The following is a 24,825-nucleotide window of genomic DNA, read 5'->3' as shown; positions in this document are numbered from 1 at the left end:
TTCACTGTTCATTGCCACTGCCCATTTGTTGATGTTCATTGGTGTTGTTCACTGTTCATTGCCACTGTCCATTTGCTGATGTTCATTGGTGTTGTTCACTGTTCATTGCCACTGTCCATTTGCTGATGTTCATTGGTGTTGTTCACTGTTCATTGCCACTGTCCATTTGTTGATGTTCATTGGTGTTGTTCACTGTTCATTGCCACTGTCCATTTGCTGATGTTCATTGGTGTTGTTCACTGTTCATTGCCACTGTCCATTTGCTGATGTTCATTGGTGGTGTTCACTGTTCATTGCCACTGTCCATTTGTTGGTGTTCATTGGTGTTGTACACTGTTCATTGCCACTGTCCATTTGTTGGTGTTCATTGGTGTTGTACACTGTTCATTGCCACTGTCCATTTGTTGGTGTTCATTGGTGTTGTACACTGTTCATTGCCACTGTCCATTTGTTGGTGTTCATTGGTGTTGTTCACTGTTCATTCCCACTGTCCATTTGTTGATGTTCATTGGTGTTGTACACTGTTCATTGCCACTGTCCATTTGTTGGTGTTCATTGGTGTTGTACACTGTTCATTGCCACTGTCCATTTGTTGGTGTTCATTGGTGTTGTACACTGTTCATTGCCACTGTCCATTTGTTGGTGTTCATTGGTGTTGTTCACTGTTCATTGCCACTGTCCATTTGCTGGTGTTCATTGGTGTTGTACACTGTTCATTGCCACTGTCGATTTGTTGGTGTTCATTGGTGTTGTTCACTGTTCATTGCCACTGTCCATTTGTTGGTGTTCATTGGTGTTGTTCACTGTTCATTGCCACTGTCCATTTGTTGGTGTTCATTGGTGTTGTACACTGTTCATTGCCACTGTCCATTTGTTGGTGTTCATTGGTGATGTTCACTGTTCATTGCCACTGTCCATTTGTTGATGTTCATTGGTGTTGTTCACTGTTCATTGCCACTGTCCATTTGTTGATGTTCATTGGTGTTGTACACTGTTCATTGCCACTGTCCATTTGCTGATGTTCATTGGTGTTGTTCACTGTTCATTGCCACTGTCCATTTGTTGGTGTTCATTGGTGTTGTTCACTGTTCATTGCCACTGTCCATTTGTTGATGTTCATTGGTGTTGTTCACTGTTCATTGCCACTGTCCATTTGTTGGTGTTCATTGGTGTTGTACACTGTTCATTGCCACTGTCCATTTGTTGGTGTTCATTGGTGTTGTACACTGTTCATTGCCACTGTCCATTTGTTGATGTTCATTGGTGTTGTTCACTGTTCATTGCCACTGTCCATTTGCTGATGTTCATTGGTGTTGTTCACTGTTCATTGCCACTGTCCATTTGTTGGTGTTCATTGGTGTTGTTCACTGTTCATTGCCACTGTCCATTTGTTGATGTTCATTGGTGTTGTTCACTGTTCATTGCCACTGTCCATTTGTTGGTGTTCATTGGTGTTGTTCACTGTTCATTGCCACTGTCCATTTGTTGGTGTTCATTGGTGGTGTTCACTGTTCATTGCCACTGTCCATTTGTTGGTGTTCATTGGTGTTGTACACTGTTCATTGCCACTGTCCATTTGTTGATGTTCATTGGTGTTGTTCACTGTTCATTGCCACTGTCCATTTGTTGGTGTTCATTGGTGTTGTTCACTGTTCATTGCCACTGTCCATTTGTTGGTGTTTATTGGTGTTGTTCACTGTTCATTGCCACTGTCCATTTGTTGATGTTCATTGGTGTTGTTCACTGTTCATTGCCACTGTCCATTTGTTGGTGTTCATTGGTGTTGTTCACTGTTCATTGCCACTGTCCATTTGTTGATGTTCATTGGTGTTGTTCACTGTTTGTTGTGATTGTTCATTGTTAAGTTCATTGTTGTCCATCATCATTGTTCTTTTTTTCACTATTGTTGCTGTTTGTTGTTCTCTGTTTTTCATTGCCATTGTTCATTGTTGTTCACTGTTCATTGTAATTGTTCATTGTTAAGTTCATTCTTGTTGTCCACATCATTGTTCTTTTTTCCATTGTAATTGTTCATTGTTGTTCACTGTTCATTGTAATTGTTCATTGTTAAGTTCATTCTTGTTGTCCACATCATTGTTCTTTTTTCCATTGTAATTGTTCATTGTTGTTGTTTGATGTTCTCTCTTGTTCATTGTTGTTTTTCATTGTTGGTGTTTGATGTTCTCTGTTGTTCATTATTGTTGTTTGATGTTCTCTGTTGTTCATTGTTCATTGTAATTGTTCATTGATGTTGTTTTGGTGTTCTCTGTTGTTCATTGTCACTGTTCATTATTGTTGTTCATAGAGGCTTTTTGTTCATTGTTCTGTATTGTTGATGTTCATTGTTGTTCATTGTTGACATTCATTGTTCATCATTGTTGTATTGTATTACTCTTTTTTGTCACAACAGATTTCTCTGTATGAAATTCAGGCTGCTCTCTGCAGGGAGAGCGCGTCACTACACTGAGAATGCCACCAATTTTTCCGGGTATATTTTTCCTGCCTGCAGTTTGTTTGTTTTTTATTTGTTTTCCTATCGATATTCCTATGCTGGTTGTGTTGCAGTGGTGTGCGTGGCTTCGTGACCCCCCTTCTGGCTGACCTGATGGAGGGGGGGCGTGGCCACTATCGATATTCCTGTGCTGGTTGTGTTGCAATGGTGTGCGTGGCTTCGTGACCCCCCTGCTGTCTGACCTGATGGAGGGGGGGCGTGGCCACTATCGATATTCCTATGCTGGTTGTGTTGCAGTGGTGTGCGTGGCTTCGTGACCCCCCTTCTGGCTGACCTGATGGAGGGGGGGCGTGGCCACGGGCTTTCCTACGGGGCCTTCTTTTCCCGCGTGCAGCGCCTCAAGGCACAGGTGTGCCTGCGACTCTTTGACTACCTGCACGCTGCTGAGCACACCCTGCTTCTGGACCCATCCGCCAGGTGGGTGGGGGCGAGGGGGGAAGTGGGAGTTGGGGGGTTGGGGTGGGGGAGAGCAAGGGGAGTTTGTGTGTGCATAGTGGTTGGGGGGGGGAGGGAGTACATGTGTGGGGGGTGGGGTGGGGAAAGTGGGAGTTGGGGAGGGGGAGAGGAGGGGGATGAGCTTATGTGTGTGTAGGGGTTGGGGGTGGGGGAGTGAGTATGTGTGTGTGGTGGGGGAGGGGGGAGTGGGTGTTGGGGAGGGGGAGAGGAGGGGGATGAGCTTATGTGTGTGTAGGAGTTGGGGGGGGGGGTGTGAGTACATGTGTGTGTTGAGGGGGGAGTGGGAGTTGGTGGGTGGGGGAGAGGAGGGGGATGAATTTGTGTGTGCAGGGGTTGGGGGGGGGAGTGAGTACATGTGTGTTGGGGGGCGGAGTGGGAGTTGGTTAGGAGAGGAGGGGGGGAGTGTGTGTGTGTGTGTAGGCGTTGGGGGGTGGGAGGGAGAAAGTGGTAGCTGGGTGGAGAGAGGAGGGGGAGGGGGGTTTGTGTTGGGGTTTGGGGTGAAGTGGAAGTTGGGGGGGGGGAGAGGAGGGGGATGAGTTTGTGTGTCTGTAGGAGTTGTGGGGGTCAGTACATGTTTGTGTTCAAGGGGTGTGGTGGAGGAGGGGGTCGTTTGGCGTTGTGAAGAGGTATGAGTGTGCGTGTAGGTGTGTGGGTGTGGGGGGTTGTGTTGGGGTGGTGGTAGAAGAGTCGTTTTGTAAATGTGTGTATGGGAGAGAGTATTGGTGACTGTGTGTGTGTGTGTGTGTGTGTGTAATGTAGTGTATGTGTGTGTTTTGTGTGTGTTGTTTTTGTTTTGTCTTGGGTTTGTTTTTTGTGTGCGTGTATGCATTTGTGAGAAATAGAGCATGTGTGTATGTGAGTGATGTAAACTTATGTATGTGGGTGTGTTTGTGTATGTGTGTGCACAGGTGTGCATACATGCGTGCACCCTTCCTTTCTTATGGCTCTATTCTCTCTCATCTTCTCTTCATTAACACTAACAATACCTACACATACCTGTATATACATATCTGTATATATTCATCATATTTCACACAATTTCTTCTTCTGCCATGCTGCATGTGATAACTATAATCACTTCTTTCCTCGTGAAGGTGGCAGAATGGTTAATACACTCAAGCTGCTAATATAGACAGTCCGTGAGGATGTGGGTTCGATTCCCACTCTCACTCTTTCTCCCAAGTTTGACTGGAAAATCAAACTGAGCATTCTAGTCTTTCGGATGAGTCGATAAACGGAGGTCCCATGTGTAGCACGCATTTGGCGCACTGAAAAAGAACCCATGGCAACGAGAGTGTTGTCCTCTGGCAAAATCATGTAAAAAGAAATCCACTCTGACAGGTACACAAACATATAAGCATGCACTCAAGGCCAGACTAAGCGCGTTGGGTTATGCTGCTGTCAGGCATCTGCCTAGCAGATGTGGTGTAGAATATATGGATTCATCCAAATGCAGTGACGCCTCCTTGAGAAACTAAAACTGAAACTTTCCTCGTCTCTTTCAGGCTGTCCACCTTGCAGAGCTCCGTGGCCTCAGTCACGGAGATGCCGGTCTCGCAGCAGTTGTTGCTGGTCGGAGGACACGCACTGGAGGAGGTGGTTGACCCCCAGGCCCCCATCTCCTCCTTCCCCACCCACATCACCCAGTCCCTCATCTACCTCTTCCCCAGGGAACCCACCGCACTGCAGCCTCTGCAGCTGTCCCCGCCAGAGATCCGTGAGTTGTGTTGCATGAGTGTGGCTCTGTGTGTGTGTGGGTGGGTGTGCGTAGGTGTGTGTGTGTGTGTGGGGGGGGGGGGGTGCTGGAGGGGGTGGGTGTGGGTGTGTGTGAGGGGGTGTGGGGGGGTGGGGATGGGGTTTGTGGGTGTGTGTGGGTGGGTGGGTTTTTGTGGGTGGGTGGGTGTGTGTGGGTGGGTGGGTGTGTGTGGGGGTGTGTGTGACGGTGGGTGTGGGTGTGTAGAGTTTTGTGGGTGTGGGTGTGTGTGTGGGGGGGATGTGTATGTGTGTGGGTGTGTGTGTATGGGTGGGTGGGTGGGTATGTGTGTGTGTGGGGGAGGGGTGTGGGGGGGGTGTATGTATCGGGGCTCATGTGCTTTTGTGTGTAGTTGGGCCTATGCACTCATGTTTGTGCTTTCATATCTGTGAAACTGCATGTTTGTTGCATATCTGCTGTGCATGTGTGTGTGTGTGTGTGTGTGTGCGTGTGTTTTACATTCATTTGCTTATTTGTCTGTTTATTATCATTGTTGTCTTTTTTTTCTTCTTTATCTATTTATTTTTATTATTACCTTTTTTTTTTTCTTTTTTTTTTTTTTAAGAAATGAAATCACTTACTTTTTTTTTTCTGAAGGCCTGACTAAACTGCTGGTCAGGCATCTGCTTAGTAGATGTGGTGTAGCGTATATGGCTTTGTCCAAACGCCATGAAGCCTGACACACCATACATGGACAATGGTGTTGCAGCGGCGTTCCCGGTGTTCCTGGATGTGGTGGACATCGCAGGGGACAACAGTCTGGCGCTGAACTGCCAGGCGCGGGGACACCTCATCCAGCAGCACACGCAGCACATCGGTCACCGCCAGGCCTGTCTGCTGCACGGACACCTCCACCTCAGGTCTGTGTCGCAACACACATCTTCGTCACCTGCCCTCTGTGATGGAGAGATCAGAGATGCCAACTGTTAGGATTTTGCCATATTTTGTTATGCTCAATCACAGTTTGTTCCGATGCTACCCCAACGTCAAAATTGTTCAGAGGAGTTCATTTTTGACTACATAGCATGGTCAAATGCTTTCCTGTCATAACATTACTCTAGACGTATCAATCATGAGGCCAGGACAGTCACAACTATTCTTGGTCTCCGGTGATGATGCTCAGCTAATCGCGTGCATGTTTACATTGAAACAGCATTGAGTGGACCAATCAGCTTAATCGCTTGCTGGAACAAGAGAGATCATGGCTAAAACCAAGTTGTGTCTCAGACAAACAGCGTCTGTTTCCAGTGGATTGCTGATGTGGCTCGGAGTCAGAGTGTTCCTTCAAAATTCAGAACGTTTTTGCCAAATTTCCTGATGGTTCCTACAAACACTTGACAGGGGTTGGCATCTCTGAGAGATAGACAGCTTTCATTTTCACAACACACATCTTCCGCACCTGCCCTCTGTGATAGAGAGATAGACAGCCTTAGTTTATTTTCTCATTCTAGTTTAATGTATGCACTGTTGTGGGGTTTTTGTGGTTTTGTTTCTTTTTTCTTTTCTTTTTTTTAGGTTGTGTTTCACATGTTTCATAGATAGGTAGCCTCCCAATGCCTTTGTGTTAGTCAGACATCCGCTTCCTCACCCTTTCAGACTCTCTCTGCCTGTCTTGTTGCCTGTCTGTTTCTCTCACTCTCTCTCTCTCTCTATCTCTCTGTCTCTGTCTCTGTGTCTGTCTGTCTGTCTGTCTCTCTCTCTCTTTCTCTCATCTCAGACCTTACTCAGCAACAACAAAAGCACACACACACAAACACACACACACACACACACACACACACACACACACACACCACTTCCTAACCTCAGCAAACATCCGCAAAGCCATGCTTCAAACATCAAAACATCAACACAGCACAGATCAGTGGTGTAGATGTGATGTAGTGTAAATGGAGTGATGGCCTAGAGGTAACTCATCTGCCTTGGAAGCGAGAAAATCTGAGCGCACTGGTTCGAATCCCAGTAGAGTCGTCATTATTTTCTTCCCCTCCACTTGACCTTGAGTGCTGGTCTGGACGCTAGTCATTCGGATGAAACGATAAACCAAGGTCCAGTGTGCAGCATGCATTTGGTGCACGTGTAAGAACCCATGGCAACAAAAGGGTTTTCTGTGGCAAAATCATGTAGAAAAATCCACTTTGATAGGAAAACAGATAAAAAACTGTAAGCAGGGAAAAATTTTTTTTTTTTTTTTTTTTTTTTTGATGGGTGACATTCTCAGTGTAGCGACACGCTCTCCTTAGGGAGAAATCTGTTGTGATAAAAAAAGAGTAATACAATACAATACAATACAATACAATACAATCCCTTCAATATTTTTTTCTTCTTCAAAGCAGATACAGTGTAGCATAAATGAATCAGTCATCATGCTTTGAAGCCTCCTTCAAACTGAAAACTGACTTCTTGTCACATTTTTTGTTGTTGTTTTTTTCAGGATGTACGTGGAAGCCAGAGTGCGGACGGTGGCAGTGACGTTGCAGATGATTCGGCAGTTGGTGGCAGAGACCAGAAAACGCTTCGCTACCTTCTACTCCAGCGTCAAGTCGATTCAGGGCCTGCTGATCACCTCAGGTCATGGGCCTGACCCATACCTGAGGGACATCCTGAACGATGACACTTTGCTGCAGGTACAGGCAGGCAGGGGTGGGAACTGGTGGTGATCTCATTTTATACTTGGTGACGACAGGCACAATAGCTGAGTGGTTAAAGCATTGGACTTTCAGTCTGAGGGTCCCCGGATTCGAATCTCAGTAACGGCGCAAGGTTGGAGATTTTTCCGATCTACCAGGTCAATATATGTGCAGACCTGCTTGTGCCTGAACCTGCTTTGTGTGTGTATGCAAGCAGAAGATCAAATACGCAAGTTGCAGATCCTGTAATCCATGTCAGTGTTCAGTGGGTTATGGAAACAAGAACATACCCAGCATGTACACCCCCGAAAATGGAGTATGGCTGCCTACAGGGAGGGGTAAAAACTGTCATACAGGTAAAAGCCCACTTGAGTGCTGAACGGTGAAACGAGATCAGTGTGATATGCCTTTGACGTTGCATTGACTGCTTCTTTGTGTAGTTTGAAGTGATTTGGTTGATCCTTACTGAGCAGAAGCAATGTAATTCAATCATTCATGATTATGTACAAGTGTTATTGTTTTTTTGTACTTTTTTAGTGTATAACGTTTTAACCCTTCAATCTAGGCAGTCATACTCCATTTGGTGTGCATGGTGGATATGTTCTTGTTACCATAACACATTGAAGGCTGACATGGATTACGGGATCTTTAACGTGCATATTTGATCTTCTGTATTTGTATACTCATGAAGGGAGTTCAGGCACTAGCAGGTCTGCACATCTGTTGATCTGGGAGATTAAAAAATCTCCACTCTTTACATACCAGGCACCGTGGCTGGGATTCAAACCTGGGACCCTCAGGTTGAAAGTCCAACAACGGGCGTAATAGTGGAGTGGTTAAAGCGAGTGGCAGAGCAAGAAGTAGGTCAACATGGGAAGTCCACTACTGTAACTGGCTTCTCTGAATTTGCACTGCCTTTGTTCGGACAACTTTTCAGCAGAGTTTAGAAATGGATCAGTTTGAATGCATAATGGCAGATTTATGACAGGACACACACTCAAAGTAAACATAGAAGACTAAAGCAAATAATGGGTGTAATTATGAAACCAAATCTATCTTATAAACTTGCATAAATAGTCACTGAAAATGCTATAAACCTTTCATCAGAACGAAATTTAGGCCTTTTGGTGACTTGGGAAAAAATCAAATGGAGACGTGCATGAGCACGCTGTTCTCATTAAAAATAATCAGGGAACCTCCATGAAAATCATTTGAAAGTGGGTCTGCTACACACTCCCTATTAATGTATTATAAAAGATAAACAGATAAAAATGAAGAAGAAGAAAGTGAGCTGTGGCTGACAGTGACACTGTGTGGCTGACAGTGATGTGTGGCTGACAGTGACATGTGGCTGACAGTGATGTGTGGCTGACAGTGATGTGTGGCTGACAGTGACGTGCAGCTGACAGTGACGTGTGGCTGACAGTGATGTGTGGCTGACAGTGATGTGTGGCTGACAGTGACGTGCAGCTGACAGTGACGTGTGGCTGACAGTGACGTGTGGCTGACAGTGACGCTGTGTGGCTGACAGTGACGTGTGTCTGACAGTGACGTGTGGCTGACAGTGACGCTGTGTGGCTGACAGTGACGTGTGTCTGACAGTGACGTGTGGCTGACAGTTATGTGTGGCTGACAGTGACGCTGTGTGGCTAACAGTGACGTGTGGCTGACAGTGATGTGTGGCTGACAGTGACGTGTGGCTGACAGTGACGCTGTGTGGCTGACAGTGACGTGTGGCTGACAGTGACGCTGTGTGGCTGACAGTGACGTGTGGCTGACAGTGACGTGTGGCGATGCAGGTGCAGCGGAAGACAGAAGAGCGGGTGGAGGAGATCCGGCAGTACAGACAGGGCGTGGCGGACAAGGTGACGGAGACACAGCGCCATGGGGCCCAGTGGTCAGAGCAGTGCCAGCACACCTCTTGGTCAGTCCCTGCAGCTGACCCGTCCAGCTCTGACACCTCTTTGTTTTCCTCTGTTTGTTTGTTTTGTTTTGACCGGATGAAGCAGGAAGGTGGCAGATTGGTTAAGACGCTCAGCTGCCAGATAGAGAGTCGGTGAGGGTGTGGGTTCAAATCCCACTCTTGCCCTTTCTCCCAAGTTTGTCTGGAAAATCAAACTGGGCGTCTAGTCATTCGCATGAGACAATAACCTGAAGTCCTGTGTTCAGCACACACTTGGGGCACTGAAAAAGAACCCATGGCAACGAGAGTGTTGTCCTCTGGCAAAATTCAGTGGAAGAAATCCACTCTGATAGGTACACAAATATGTATGCATGCACTCAGGGCCTGACTCAGCACATTGGGTTATGCTGCTGGTCAGGCATCTGCTTAGCAGATATGGTGTAACATATATGGATTTGTCTGAACGCAGTGACACCTCTTTGAGAAACTGAAACTGTTTTGACCATTCAGTAGCCATTTATTTGTTGCCAGGTGAAAGTAGGGTAAAAATAAAAAAAGTAGGTGAAAGAAGGATAGAAAAAAAACTAACAGTATTGAAAACAACAACAACAAACACAACATCTGACAGTCTGCACAAAATATGCACTACATAGCCCAGCTATGATTAAGTGACACTTTGACAAAACAGATGTGATCTAGATGATTAACCTAAGAAACAAAATTATGTACACAGACACCAATATGATGATGGCATGTTTTGCCAAATATTGACACAAAAACTGGACACAGACTCCATGCAGACACCTTTGCACAGCTGGTCAGATGATGCAGTGGTTAGCACTTGAAACTTACATTCACGAGGCCCAGAGTTCAAATTCCAGCAGTGTGGTGTGTTATGGTAGAGATTTGTTTTCTTCTGATCTTGCAGTGTTATTGGTCAGTATTATTATACCTGCTGTAAGAACCTGAACTCCTTTTATGTTTATACTCTTGCTAAAGATATGAACGCAGTTAAGGTCCTATATATTACAGGACAGGATTTTGTTGGTTATGGAAATGTAAAAAAAATGTCATTACCCCACCCCCCACGCCCCCAAAAAAGAAGAAAAATAGTGCATGGCAGAGTAGTTTGAATGTTTAAGAAAAAGAGATAAACAAAAGGACTTACAACTCACGGCTATCTTTATCATTTTGACCATAGAAGTATTTATAGATAATAAAAACGGTGTTTTACTTCTTTTCTGTGTGCAGCTTAAGCAAAGTGGAGCACCAGCTAACGGTGATCAGTCAGATTCAGTCCAGGTTTCGCCGAGACAAGTCTGTCAAAGAGAAAATGAACCCACATGACAGCAACATCCATCGCTTTGAAAGGTCAGTGTGACTTTCAGTATACCCACGTGGAGACAAACAAGATAACTATATTCTACTGAGGCTGCACACAGAGATTTAGCTGAACGCTCCAGCTAAGGAGGATGGAGGCATGCTCACATCTGGGGCTCCTGCAACAAGACCATTTCTTTCCTAAAAAATTGGTCAGTTTTAGAGATGCTGGTTTAAGTCCAGGAACTGCCAAGCAAAGGTGCTGGCATGATTATACTTGTGGGTGATGGGTCCTGGGAGTGTGACCAGTGTAGCAATATCCACATTTCTTCCCCTCCTCTCCTCTGTGTGACTGGCGGAGTAGAAGGTCCATGCCTTGTGAACACTACCCATTCCATCTTGAGGGGGAAAAATTGTGGATATTGCCACCAGCATTTTATCAGCGAAAAGAAATGGATCCTCTTTTGAATGCAGGCTGGATTTGTTTCTTTGTACTTTTGATTTATCTGCGTAACAATTTGATGGTAAATGTCAGTAGACATGGTCATCTGGTTTTTACATATTTCCAGTAGCGATGAAAGTCCTGTGCAGTGTAAAGTTGAGTTCAATGTTCCATAATCTGACACCCTTTAGGTCAAGTTCAATGAAGGTTACATTGTTCCAGGGGATGAAGGTTACATTGTTCCAGGGGATGAAGGTTACATTGTTCCAGGGGATGATGGTTACATTGTTCCATGGGATGAAGGTTACATTGCTCCAGGGGATGAAGGTTACATTGTTCCAGGGGATGAAGGTTACATTGCTCCAGGGGATGAAGGTTACATTGTTCCAGGGGATGAAGATTACATTGTTCCAGGGGATGAAGGTTACATTGTTCCAGGGGATGAAGGTTACATTGTTCCAGGGGATGAAGGTTACATTGCTCCAGGGGATGAAGGTTACATTGTTCCAGGGGATGAAGGTTACATTGTTCCATGGGATGAAGGTTGGGATGAAGGTTACATTGTTCCAGGGGATGATGGTTACATTGTTCCAGGGGATGAAGGTTGCATTGTTCCAAGGGATGAAGGTTACATTGTTCCAGGGGATGATGGTTACATTGTTCCATGGGATGAAGGTTGGGATGAAGGTTACATTGTTCCAGGGGATGATGGTTACATTGTTCCAGGGGATGAAGGTTGCATTGTTCCAAGGGATGAAGGTTACATTGTTCCATGGGATGAAGGTTACATTGCTCCAGGGGATGAAGGTTACATTGTTCCAGGGGATGATGGTTACATTGTTCCAGGTGATGATGGTTACATTGTTCCAGGGGATGAAGGTTGGGATGAAGGTTACATTGTTCCAGGGGATGAAGGTTACATTGTTCCAGGGGATGATGGTTACATTGTTCCATGGGATGATGGTTACATTGTTCCAGGGTATGAAGGTTGGGATGAAGGTTACATTGTTCCAGGGGATGATGGTTACATTGCTCCATGGGATGAAGGTTAAATCGTTCCAGGGGATGAAGGTTACATTGTTCCAGGTGATGATGGCTACATTGCTCCATGGGATGAAGGTTACATTGTTCCAGGGGATGAAGGTTACATTGTTCCAGGGGATGAAGGTTACATTGCTCCAGGGGATGAAGGTTACATTGTTCCAGGGGATGCAGGTTACATTGCTCCAGGGGATGAAGGTTACATTGCTCCAGGGGATGAAGGTTACATTGTTCCATGGGATGAAGGTTGGGATGAAGGTTACATTGTTCCAGGGGATGATGGTTACATTGTTCCAGGGGGGATGATGGTTACATTGTTCCAGGGGATGAAGGTTACATTGTTCCAGGGGATGATGGTTACATTGTTCCAGGGGATGAAGGTTGGGATGAAGGTTACATTGCTCCAGGGGATGATGGTTACATTGCTCCATGGGATGAAGGTTACATTGTTCCAGGGGATGAAGGTTACATTGTTCCAGGGGATGATGGTTACATTGCTCCATGGGATGAAGGTTACATTGTTCCAGGGGATGAAGGTTACATTGCTCCAGGGGATGAAGGTTACATTGTTCCATGGGATGAAGGTTACATTGTTCCAGGGGATGAAGGTTACATTGCTCCAGGGGATGAAGGTTACATTGTTCCATGGGATGAAGGTTACATTGTTCCATGGGATGATGGTTACATTGTTCCAGGGGATGAAGGTTGGGATGAAGGTTACATTGTTCCAGGGGATGATGGTTACATTGCTCCATGGGATGAAGGTTACATTGTTCCAGGGGATGAAGGTTACATTGCTCCAGGGGATGAAGGTTACATTGCTCCAGGGGATGATGGTTACATTGTTCCATGGGATGAAGGTTACATTGTTCCAGAGGATGAAGGTTGGGATGAAGGTTACATTGTTCCAGGGGATGATGGTTACATTGTTCCAGGGGATGAAGGTTACATTGTTCCAGGGGATGATGGTTACATTGCTCCATGGGATGAAGGTTACATTGCTCCAGGGGATGAAGGTTACATTGCTCCAGGGGATGATGGTTACATTGTTCCAGGGGATGATGGTTACATTGTTCCAGGGGATGATGGTTACATTGTTCCATGGGATGAAGGTTACATTGTTCCAGGGGATGAAGGTTACATTGCTCCAGGGGATGATGGTTACATTGCTCCAGGGGATGATGGTTACATTGTTCCAGGGGATGAAGGTTACATTGTTCCAGAGGATGAAGGTTACATTGTTCCAGGGGATGAAGGTTACATTGTTCCAGGGGATGATGGTTGGGATGATGGTTACATTGCTCCAGGGGATGATGGTTACATTGTTCCAGGGGATGAAGGTTACATTGCTCCAGGGGATGATGGTTGGGATGATGGTTACATTGCTCCAGGGGATGATGGTTACATTGTTCCAGGGGATGAAGGTTACATTGCTCCAGGGGATGATGGTTGGGATGATGGTTACATTGCTCCAGGGATGATGGTTACATTGTTCCAGGGGATGAAGGTTACATTGCTCCAGGGGATGATGGTTGGGATGATGGTTACATTGCTCCAGGGGATGAGTCCTGGATGTCTGTCCCCTTGGGACAAATGTCAGAGTTACTCATTGTCTTATATTTAACACTCCTGTGTGACCAGTTGAGTCTTTGAGTTTCAGTGCAAAGCACTGTTCTGTGGGTTTTGCCTGATGTAGACACAGATAAGAACACTAATCTGTCTCCTCTTTATCAGTATCCCCTTCCCTCCCTACCATCCTGAACTTCTTAGTGTTGCTAATTTTTTTTTTCTTTTTACTTTTTTTTTCTTTTGTGCTGTCCCATCATCAGCACAATTTCAGCTCAGTTTCACACTTGCCTTTTGTGAGCAGAAGCTAGATTTCTCAGAATCAAAGTCTTTCAGATGCCATGAAGTGGATGTTTCATAAGATAGGAATGAAATTTCCTTACCTTTCTTGATCTGTTTTTGTGTGTGTGTACGTGCATGCATGCGTGTGTGTGCATGTGTGTGCGTCTGTGTGTGTATGATGCAGGCAAAAATTGCAGGAGACGTGTACTCGGATGTTGTCCATCCTGACCGGTCACTGTGTACCTGCCCTTGATCGCCTGCACACACAGGCCTTTCACTTCACCGGGTGAGTCAGGGACTCACTTTATAATGATGACAATAGTGATAACAGTAATGATAATAGTGATGATTATGATGATAATGTCATTGATAATGATGATGATGATAGTAATAATAATAGGAATTATAATAACAAAGTCAAAATAGTCACAATAATAATTAATATTGAAATAATAATAAGAAGAAGAAGAACGATAATAATGTTAATAATGATGATGATGATGATAATAATAACAGTAATAATAATAGTAATAACGATAATAATAATGATAATAATAGCAGGTGATAGTCATAGTATAAAAAGAGATGATAATAGTAATAATAAATGTCTTTATATACCTCTAAATCTTATGCAGAAACAAATCAAAGTGTTCTGAGACAAAGATATGGAAGAAAAAACTTTTAATACACAGAGGTAGAAAGCTAGAGAAAGTATGGATGAAAAAAAGGAAGGGGGGGGGGTGTACTTATAGAAGAGCTATTTTGGAAAGAGGTAGGTTTTAAGCCAGACATGAAAGAGCCGAGTGCTGGGATCTAAATGAAGCAAAAGAGGGAGATCATTCCAAGTGTAAGGGCCAGAGACAGACACAGAGTGGTGGCCCAATTGTGTGGAGTTTTGAATGAATCTGAGAATATGGAAACAAGAGTTGATCTGAAGCTGATCGAAGAAACGAAGGCAGTCACAGAGAAAGGATGGGGCAGATTTGTTTATGCATTGATGATGACAGAGAGCGCAGATTCACCTTAGTGATTTTGCTAGGTGAAATACTAATGCAAGAGTGGGAGTGGTTCTCTTATTGTTTGTGGAGTGATAGCCTAGAGGTAATGCGTCTGCCTAGGAAGCGAGAGAATCTGAGTGTGCTGGTTCGAATCATGGTTCAACTGCAGATATTTTCTCCCCCTCCACTAGACCTTGAGTGGTGGTCTGGACGCTAGTCATTCGGATGAGATGATAAACCGAGGTCCCATGTGCAGCATGCACTTAGCACACGTAAAAGAACCCATGGCGACAAAAGGGTTGTTCCTGACAAAATTCTGTAGAAAAATCCACTTTGACAGGAAAAACAAATAAAAAAACAACAACTGCACACAGGAAAATTTTTTTTTAATGGGTGGTGCTGTAGTGTAGCGACGCACTCTCCCTGGGGAGAGCAGCCCGAATTTCACACAGAGAAATCTCTTGTAATAAAAAGAAATACAAATACAAATACAACACAATAATACAGATTTTCGTGTTGGACATTGCTGAGGTGTTTGCAATGAAGATTGAAATGTGCTCTCTTTTTTTCTTTTCTTTTTTTGATCATACACTCTCTGGTTCTGTTAGAAGGGTTAAATGTAGATAAATAACATTTTAGGAAATGTGAACATTGGAAAATGCAAATTTTAAGAAGAATCAATCTTATGTGTGTGTGTGTGTGTGTGTGTGTGTGTGTGTGTAAGCATAATATGTGTGTTTGTGTGTGTGTGTGAGTAAGAGTGTATGCATGTGTGTGTGTGTGTGTGTGTGTGTGTGTATGTGTAAGCATATATGTGTGTTTGTGTGTGAGTGAGAGTGTATGCGTGTGTGTGTGTGTGTGTGTGCGCTCACGCACGCATGCATGTTCATGCATGTGTGTCTGTGCATTTGCATGTTTAGTGGATGGGTGGAGAGGTAGCAGAAGATGTTTGGGTGAGATAGAGGGACTGTTAACACACAGTGTGGGTGTGTGATGAATAAACTGTTCAAGTCAGTGTGCAACTTAACGTTTTGTGGAAGAAACGGTGAACCCTTGCTCACAAACACAGAAAGAACAGGAAGTAATAATTATAATAATGATGGTATTTATATAGCACTGAACAAATCTAAGCACTTTCACACCAGTCATTCACATGCATGCATAACTCTAAAACTGAAGAAACTGAAGACAAGGAAGAGGTAGGGGAGGGAAGCTATCTTGTGAAGAGGTGGGTTTTAAGGCAAGACTTGAAAGAGCTGAGTGTGGAGATCTGACGAATTGAAAGAGGAAGTTCATTCCAAATACAAGGTCCAGAGACAGAGAAAGAACGGTGTCCAACAGTGGAGTGTTTTAATCTGGGTATGCGTAAACAGAGGACGATCGTAGAGAGCAAGATGGAGTGTAGAGGTGAAGGCAGCCACACAAATAGGAAGGGGCAGATTTGTGAATATATTTATAACTTAGAGTGCTGATCTTATACTTTATTCTGTGTGAGACAGGGAGCCAATGGAGATGTTGCAAAATAGGCATGATGTGCTCAGATCTTAGAGTCCAGTCGACCACACAGGGCCATACCAGGACTGAGGAGGTGATCATGTGACCTGTATGTGACTTGTCACCAAAGAAAAAAAAAAGTCCTTGAACCTGAATGTCTTTTGTGTGTGTGTGTGTGTGCAGGACACTGACCAAGTCACTTGCACGACTGGTCAAAGTGGAGAAGAACGATGAGAGCGTCATCAACTGTCAGCAGCTGCTCAGTGCTCGGCTTGACAGGGTCAGTCACCTTTCAACTGAAAGCAAACATTCCTCACAAATGAATTATGTTTGGAAGAATCTACCACCGAAAATGGAGTATGGCTTCCTACATGGTGGGGTAAAAACAATGATCATACACGTAAAAGCCCACACTTGTACATACAAGTGAACGTGGGAGTTGCAGCCCACGAACGAAGAAGAAGAAAGAAGAATCAAATAGCTGTTGAAATTTCATGTTGCATCCCCTTTTCTCATCACAGAGCCTTGTCAAACTTTTTTCAGGAATTACGGTTTAAATTAAAAATTAAAAAGGTCAAGACTTGCACACTGATACAATGCAAAATACAACACCACTGCTGCAGCAAAAGCCACCTTCAACAAGATTTATTGATTGATATGCATACTTATATAGTGCCGATCCTTGGTCAGAGACCAAGCTCTAAGTGCTTTACAAGCACGGGGTCATTTGCACAACAGGCTGCCCACATAGGTAGAGCCAACTGACGGCTGCCACTGGGCGCTCATCATTCGTTTCCCGTGTCATTCAATCACACTTCAGGCACACACACATACACACTCAGATAGACATGTAACATTTTACGTGTATGACCGTTTTTGTTTATTTACCCCACCATGTAGGCAGCCATACTCCATTTTCAGGGATGTGTATGGTGGGTATATTCTTGTTTCCATAACTCACCAAACGCTGACATGAATTGCAGGATCTTTAACGTGCGTATTTGATCTTCCACGTGTGTATATACATGAATGGGGTTCAGGCACTAGCAGGTTTGCACATATGTTGACATGGGAGATCAGAAAAATCTCCAGCCTTTACCCACCAGATGCTGTCACCGAGATTTGAACCCGGGACCCTCAGATTGAAAGTCCAACGCTTTAACCATCCGGCTATTGTGCCAAGACAAGACAAGACAAGAATACGCAGATGGTGCATAGAAAAGACAAACACATTTCTAATTCCCATCAAAAATCGTTGAAATGCCACAGCACAAATTACACAAACATGAAAAGAAAAAAAAAATCTAATGACATGTTTCATAGAGAACTGCAACTTAAGACCCTTACGAAAAATCATTATCAAAAAAGAATTCATGATCACTCATGATTTTTAAGGTAAGGGTTACTTTTGGTAATGAATAGAGTATGGAATTTTAAAACATTTGGACCTCTGCAGAATTTTTTTGTCAGGTATTTACTTCAGAAATTACATTAAAAAAAATTTTTTTTAAACAAAACACAAAATATAACGACCCTCAACAACAAACTCCCCAGAATTACATTAGAAACATATTACTTGATGGTTTGGAATACCTAGTCCTCTTCCTCTCTGAACATATTTGGAAGAAAGGCCAATGTGGTAAAAGAAAGCAGTTAGTTGTTGTTGAGGCAAACTGACTGGAACAGTTTCAAGGAGCTGTCAAAGTGTGTGGACTGACTGAACCATGCACAGATGCTACATTATAGCTGCTTAATTTTTTCTTATTCCAAGGAAGGTGTATGTGCGCGCGCGCGTGTGTGTGTTCACACACGCACATATTTTTAGAATTATGTAAGCTCTCAGATCTGACCACCGCGAAGAGTCTGTACACAGATCATGCATTGGCTCCCTTTAACTCTTTCTGTACTAAGGTACGCTGTAGTATACCTCATGCACACAACGCTTTGTTACTGTGGTATGCTATAGCGTGCCGCGAGTTTAAAGATTCGTAGTTCATAGGTTAACAGTCTTGTGCAAATCTAAGTGGCACAGCTCTGTTCTACAGTCACCCAAAAGTGCACCTGTACTTTTATTGTGTCTGCGAGTGCTTTTGTTTGAGTACAATACATGTGAGCGTATAGTCACCCAACTCTGCCTTCTCGCTTGCTCACTTGACAAGATGGCATCTCCGTCAACTTCGGCAAGTACTGTGGCTGAAAGTCGAATGCAAACTGATTCTGTGGTGGAAATCCACTGTACATACACATTTGCCCATTCAATTGCTACAGTTAGGAAGTGTCCATGGTTACAAAAGACCACATTTGTAAAATTTGTATTGTATGAGAAAAACTCACCCTTTCTATGTCAGTTGTGAAAAACATTGATTTTTTCAAAATGTGATAAATCAGTCAATAATAAAGTGAGTGCTTTGAAACTTTGTCAAATGTTAGTCCATTTTATTAACACAAAATTTCACAGCTGTATGTACTTGCGTTCTTTTTTTTAGATATTTTTCTTGTAACATAAACAAATGACCAGTACAGAGAGTATAATGAAGGAAGTCATCAGACAGTATAGAATGAGTTAAAAGAAATGTGAATATAAATTTAAAGAATACAACATATACAACAAAGTGAATAAAAAATACGTCAATAAACAGAAACACAAGAAAAAGAAAACATGAAACAATCGGACACACAGAAGGCAAGACCAGTACCAATGAAATAAAAACAAAAGCAAACCATCTGTGTTCAGCTGGAGACAAAATGCCAGGAGGAGGTGGACCACTTACAGAGGCAGTTCAGTCAGCTCGCCAGAGGGCAGCAGCAGCAACAGCGGCCGCCACCGGCACCCCTGACTAAGCTGAGTCATCCACACATCTCCAGCGTCGACGAGGGTCTGGGCACATCCGTCCTGGGGTCAGGCTCAGGCTCAGGGTCAGGGTCAGTGGGGTCCAAGTCCACCACCATCCCCACCCACCCCTCCAGCTGCCAAGAGTCTACTGTCAACACAGGGTCCATAGCAGTGTCTGTGGATTCCGTGTCTGTGCGAGACAGGTAAGGTGTCTGAGGCTGGGTGGTGGTGTAATATGTGAAAGGTCGTGTTGAATTGTTATCATTAATGTGATTTGTTAAAGATATGATGGTGGTGTCATGTGTGAAAGATTGTGTTGAATTGTTATTGGTCGTGTGATTTGTTAAAGATTTGTTGGTGGTGTAATGTGTGTAAGATTGTATGATTCTCCCACTTCCTAGGCAGATGCGTTACCTCTAGGCTATCACTCCATGTCTCTAGCGTGACATAGTTCCCTTGTTGTGTGCAGACTTATGGGACAATTATAAAATCCAAAGATGCGTAAAATCACTGGACATTGTTAGTCATAGTATTTACTAGGAAATGGTATCCTTCCAATGGAAATACACCAAGTTAAAAAAAACGTTTGGAACATTGATACAGTGCACAACATTGTCACAAATTGTAGTATGATCTACTGTATTATAAATCAGAATAGTTATACTGATACTGTTTGTCATGCATTGTATTATTAATGAAGCAGGTCATTTCAACTGAACGCTTTTTGTACATGGATACACCCATGTGAAATGAAGTCAAATCCAAACTGGTTCATCACTCTGTTGTACAATAATTGATTTCGGTTAAACTCTTTACCCCAGTGCACAAGTTTGTTGGATGTGCTTTCATATGTACTCGTACTCACCAAAATGTGAATTGAAAAATAAAAATTCTTTTAAATCCAGTGACCCTGACATACCATTGTTCCCTAAATGTGTGCAGTCTCCAGTCACTGAGGGAGGAGAGTGAGGAGGTTCTGCATTTGGTCAAACAGAACCTTGACATCATGACGAGGTCAGTGGCTAGTTCAGCTGGATGGCTGGTTGGCTGTTCAACTGACAGACTGTATAGATGACTGGCTAGCCTATTTTATTTTTCACATCTATAGTAATTGTCAAGATTTTTACCTAGCATTCTTCCATGGTATCTGTCAACTAGAAATTGGTTTCTATTTAATACCATATGATCTTATATTTATTGATGAAATACTTTTTTTTTCTTTTCATTTTGATTATATTGAATAAGATGATGGCAAGGATTATGAATATGAATCATGCTTATGTCACCAACTCCTAATGCAGTAATTTTTATACATGCAAACTGGAAGGGAGGGTTTCGGGTGTTAGGGAATATGTGCGCAAAATATAAAGAACAGAATGACTTTGCGGGATGGACAAATCTTGTTGTTGTCATTTTAATCGGTGTGGAAGATTATCAGGCAGATATACTGAAATTGACTGAATACACAATCATGTGTCAAATTTTTAAATTTCAGTTTTCATACAAGTTTAGCAAGTGAACTTCAAAAGGTGTGTAATTTATGCTTCCCAGCTCAAGATTTGACTTTATCACTGAATATTTTGTACAGTAGAATAAGGTGTGTGTGTGTGTGTGTGGATTTTTTTTCTCTAATTTATGCTCCCCAACTTAAGATTTGACTTATTGAATACTTTGTAGAGTAAGGTGTGTGTGTGTGTGAGAGAGAGAGAGAGAGAGATCTACCAAACAGAAAAGATTCAGTTTCTGAGCAGTGGTGGTAAGAGGAATGAGGTCAGTTCAAGAAAACTCTGTGTCCATTTGGTTTCAGGCTGGAGGAGGAGAGTATGCTGATGGGTGGCAGTGGATTGTTTCCCACAGTTATGTGAAAGACCACAAGACAGGACTGTGAAAAGGAGCAAGCCGTAACAAAACCTCACGTTTTGGTTTTTTACCCAGTCGTGTTGTTGACACAACTGTCCTCTTTACCAGTGCAATCCTTGGCGATCTCAAGGCTTGGTTCTCAGTGCGGAAGTGCAAAGACTGGTTGAACAGCTGGCTGTGGCAGCAGCCACTGTAATGATAATGAATATTTATTACAAATAATAGCATTTGATCCCTACCCTGTTTACACCAACTCGCCCCATCCCTCCTTTCCAAGGACGGCATTCTAATGTGAAAATCAATACTTTGCCAAACTTGTCAGGAATCACCAGACAATATATCTGCTCCTGTGGCACCAGCTGTGATTATTCTCATCCCCAGCACCAAGACAAGATGGCAACAAAGTGGCCTTCATTACCTGAATTCTCTGTTGTTGTAATGTGTATCACACCGTCAGCTTAAAGTAGTGTTCCCATCAACATCTCATCCAAATGTCTGATACCAGTGTTATTGATATCATTCTGATCAGCCACGTATTTATTTTGTAAAATCAACCTTTTTTTAAACAACAACAAAAACGTGGTTTGGTGTATCATACTGAAATGCTTTTTTCATCAAATGAGATGAGATGAATAGGTAAGTAGATGGGAAAACATGTTCAAGAGAGGATTTTTTTTTTTCATTTTCAAATTAAGTATTTTGAGTTGAGGTTTTTGGACTAAAAAAAATTGTATAATGAATGCAAGTATGGGTTTATTCAGGCAAAATGGCTCCTCTTCAGTGTGAATCAATATCTTTCATGACATGTCAACAAAAGAAAAGTTTTGTAAAAGCATTTACAATTAAACGTGTTTTTCAGTAGTTTATTCAGTTGCAGGCACACTTTTGCACAATGCACTACTGTGTGCCTTGTATTTGAGTACAAAAAGTTTCATTATTGCACATACAAACAGAACTGAATCTGTTTTGCTGCTGTTTGACAAAGTCCAAACTGCAAGATCAAGCTGGGAACTTTTTCTTTCCTTTAGCAAGAACACCACTCCCACAACTTAAAGACTTTTATTTCATTTCTTGCCAGGAAATCTTCATAAATAATAAGTATAAAACCAGCTCTGATTTAAATCTCTTGCTTCTGCGACATAAGGGCACATGCCATAGTTAAATTCCTAGAGAAACAATCAAACATGAAGTTTAAGAATTGTAAGGATGTATGTATTAGGCAGAATCTGTTTTTGTGTCATTCAAAAATTACTGTGGTCTGCCACAAGAATGTGTGTTGGTAAGAATATTGTCACATTATTTAAATGGCCTTTTTTTTCTTTTTTTTTTTTTAGAGTTTTCATTTGTTTTCTTAACATTCTTCTTCTTCTGCATACAACCTTATGTGTGAGTTGGTTTTTAAAAGCATGACCATTTTTATCTTGATTTGTAGGCAGCCATTTTGGGGGGGTGCATGCTGGGTTATGTTTTTGTTTCCAAAACCCATCAAACATTGACATGAATTCCAGGATCTTTAGCATGCACATTTGATCTTCCGCATGCATACACAGAGTTTCAGGCACTTGCAGGTCTGCATATCTACTGACCTGAGAGATCGGAAAAATCTCCACCCTTACCCAACTAGGCACCAAGACCAGGATTTGAACCCAGGACTCTAAAAGTTCATTTTTCTAACAACTCTGTTGTTGTGCCTGTTGTTTTCTTAATCTGATGCCCGGTGTTTTTACTGTATTTGGAGTGTAGCACTTATCATACCTGTATTACAGCTGTAATGATCCCCTGAAGATCATTTCATTTATCACGTAAAGACCACACATAAACAGTCTCTAAACATGTAAACAATTAGTCCAAAACAAACACTCTTCGTCATGAAGTAAGACATGTGTATGGGGTTTTTTGTTGTAGTTTTTTGTTGTTGTTGTTTTGTTTTTCCATATTTAACAATAGATTTGATTCGGGCAATTTTTGTCTGCTCAAAATAAGCTTCTTGTTGATTACTTGCATGTACTGATTTACTTTTGACTTTTGTTGTTCCCAGCCATTTTGTATGAGCTATTGACAGAAAACTATTACAATCAGTGAATCATTATTCAGTGAATCTTAGTTTAAATTCAAACATTTTTGTTTTATTGTGTCATTTGGGTGTTACAGTCCGGCATCGTTAATATCATCTTATTTTTTTGTTTGATCATGTCATTTGGACAATGCCTGTGTCAGGCACTACCTCAGGGGATATGTTTGTGATGTTTAATGATGTAATTTCACACTATTCTTTTTCCCTTGGACTGCTGTTCAATGTTGATTTTCCTTAGTTTTGTTCCAGGCAAAAGTGGTTAGAAAGTATGTGAATATGACAGTGAGTGAGTGAGAACAGTTTGATGTGGACTTGAAATCCTGAGGACTTCAAATAAATGCAAAAATAATTATAATTCACCTGATCCAGTTGGTGTCGTGTGTTGTGTGCACAATATTGTCCAACGGTTGCCACGGCCATGTGGCTAGGTGTTTTACTAGTACTGAGTTGTTTTTATTTATGGTTCAGTGTTACACCATTCAGCATTTGCAATATAATAAATCATGCTAATTGATGCTCAAACCTTCCAGACAAGGAACTTGTGGTGTTTACAATAAATGTTATCCATGCATAAACACACTAGCTTAAGTACAATGTTACATACCATACAGGAACATGTGCACACACAAACATGCAAACACACACACACATGACCAGCAGAAGGTCAAGCATAGCAGTCAGTAAGATGGTTGAGAGAAAGGAAGAGGTGTGTTTTGAGAGACTTTTTAAACTGAAATGGGGAATACCGGTGATGGACTGAGGAGGGTATTCAGGTCAACACCACCAATGCAGAGGGAGAAACAAAACCAAAGGGCAACAGAAGTTGAGGCCATTTGATCAGTTTGACAAACATGAGGATGGCTGTGGCCATGGAGATTCATTCAGCTGTCAGACTGTCTCACAGGGCTGTACTCTGTCATTCATTTCATAATGCGTGACCAGTATACTCTCTCTCACATACACACATGCTGGATCACTTGGCATTGGATGTGGTGTTGTCACACTCTAGTCAAAAATCATGCCTCTTGTTCATGGAGAAATAAAAACTTAGACTATTATTCAAAGTTTGGCATTTCAGGCATGGCCTATTCTTCTAACCTGTCTTTGTTAATCTACATCCACTACAAAGAGTACATAAATATATGAGGGAAAAAATTTACATGAGCGTGCATGCAGCCACACAGACATACACATGCCAGGTGAACAGAGTGTTATATCAGTATGCACAATGTTGTCCAACAGCTGCAATCACCACAGTGAGAGCACCATTCTCTCCATGTGTGTGTGCATGCCTCCAGACCTTCATGTCACGAGGTCTCTGTTGACCTTTATCTTTTGTTGCTCATCAACCATCTGACCACACAGAGCTGAAAAACTGTAATATCAGTTCCATAAACCCCCCCACCCCACCCCGTCCTCCCTGCTCACCCCAAAAATACTATGGAAAACCCTTTTTGATTACAGCCAAGCTAACAACACAGTATTATTGTACCTAAACCTTGGACATGCCTCTGGAAATAACCATTCCATCAGTTTTTCACCAGATGATTTAAAGAACTGATCTAAAAAAAATAAATACATAAACATAATTATGTGCATTATACAATATGATATATAGCAACAGGCATTCAAAACCAAAAATCGCTGACAGGCACCTTTCA

At 42.7% G+C, this 24,825-nt stretch overlaps 1 protein-coding gene across 4 annotated transcripts in view; it reads left to right on the top strand.

Moving 5' to 3' along the window:
* The window catches only part of LOC143284804 (inhibitor of nuclear factor kappa-B kinase subunit epsilon-like), a 66,778-nt gene extending 43,125 nt beyond the window's left edge, over positions 1 to 23,653 (top strand). For all 4 annotated transcript variants that reach the window (XM_076591835.1, XM_076591838.1, XM_076591836.1 and 1 more), the window contains exons 9-19: positions 2,750 to 2,929; positions 4,474 to 4,685; positions 5,431 to 5,581; positions 7,156 to 7,348; positions 9,151 to 9,275; positions 10,506 to 10,625; positions 14,090 to 14,191; positions 16,581 to 16,677; positions 19,132 to 19,433; positions 20,173 to 20,244; positions 21,038 to 23,653. In XM_076591835.1, coding sequence (XP_076447950.1) covers positions 2,750 to 2,929; positions 4,474 to 4,685; positions 5,431 to 5,581; positions 7,156 to 7,348; positions 9,151 to 9,275; positions 10,506 to 10,625; positions 14,090 to 14,191; positions 16,581 to 16,677; positions 19,132 to 19,433; positions 20,173 to 20,244; positions 21,038 to 21,095 — 1,612 coding nt within the window. In that variant the 3' untranslated portion in view covers positions 21,096 to 23,653. The remainder of the gene's footprint in view (positions 1 to 2,749; positions 2,930 to 4,473; positions 4,686 to 5,430; positions 5,582 to 7,155; positions 7,349 to 9,150; positions 9,276 to 10,505; positions 10,626 to 14,089; positions 14,192 to 16,580; positions 16,678 to 19,131; positions 19,434 to 20,172; positions 20,245 to 21,037) is intronic.
* Positions 23,654 to 24,825: the final 1,172 nt, after the last annotated feature.

This window comes from Babylonia areolata, chromosome 8 (assembly GCF_041734735.1).
Source record: "Babylonia areolata isolate BAREFJ2019XMU chromosome 8, ASM4173473v1, whole genome shotgun sequence".
NCBI lineage: Eukaryota > Metazoa > Mollusca > Gastropoda > Neogastropoda > Buccinidae > Babylonia > Babylonia areolata.
Note: the sequence above shows the minus strand (reverse complement) of the source record. Positions and strands in the feature narration are given on the sequence as shown.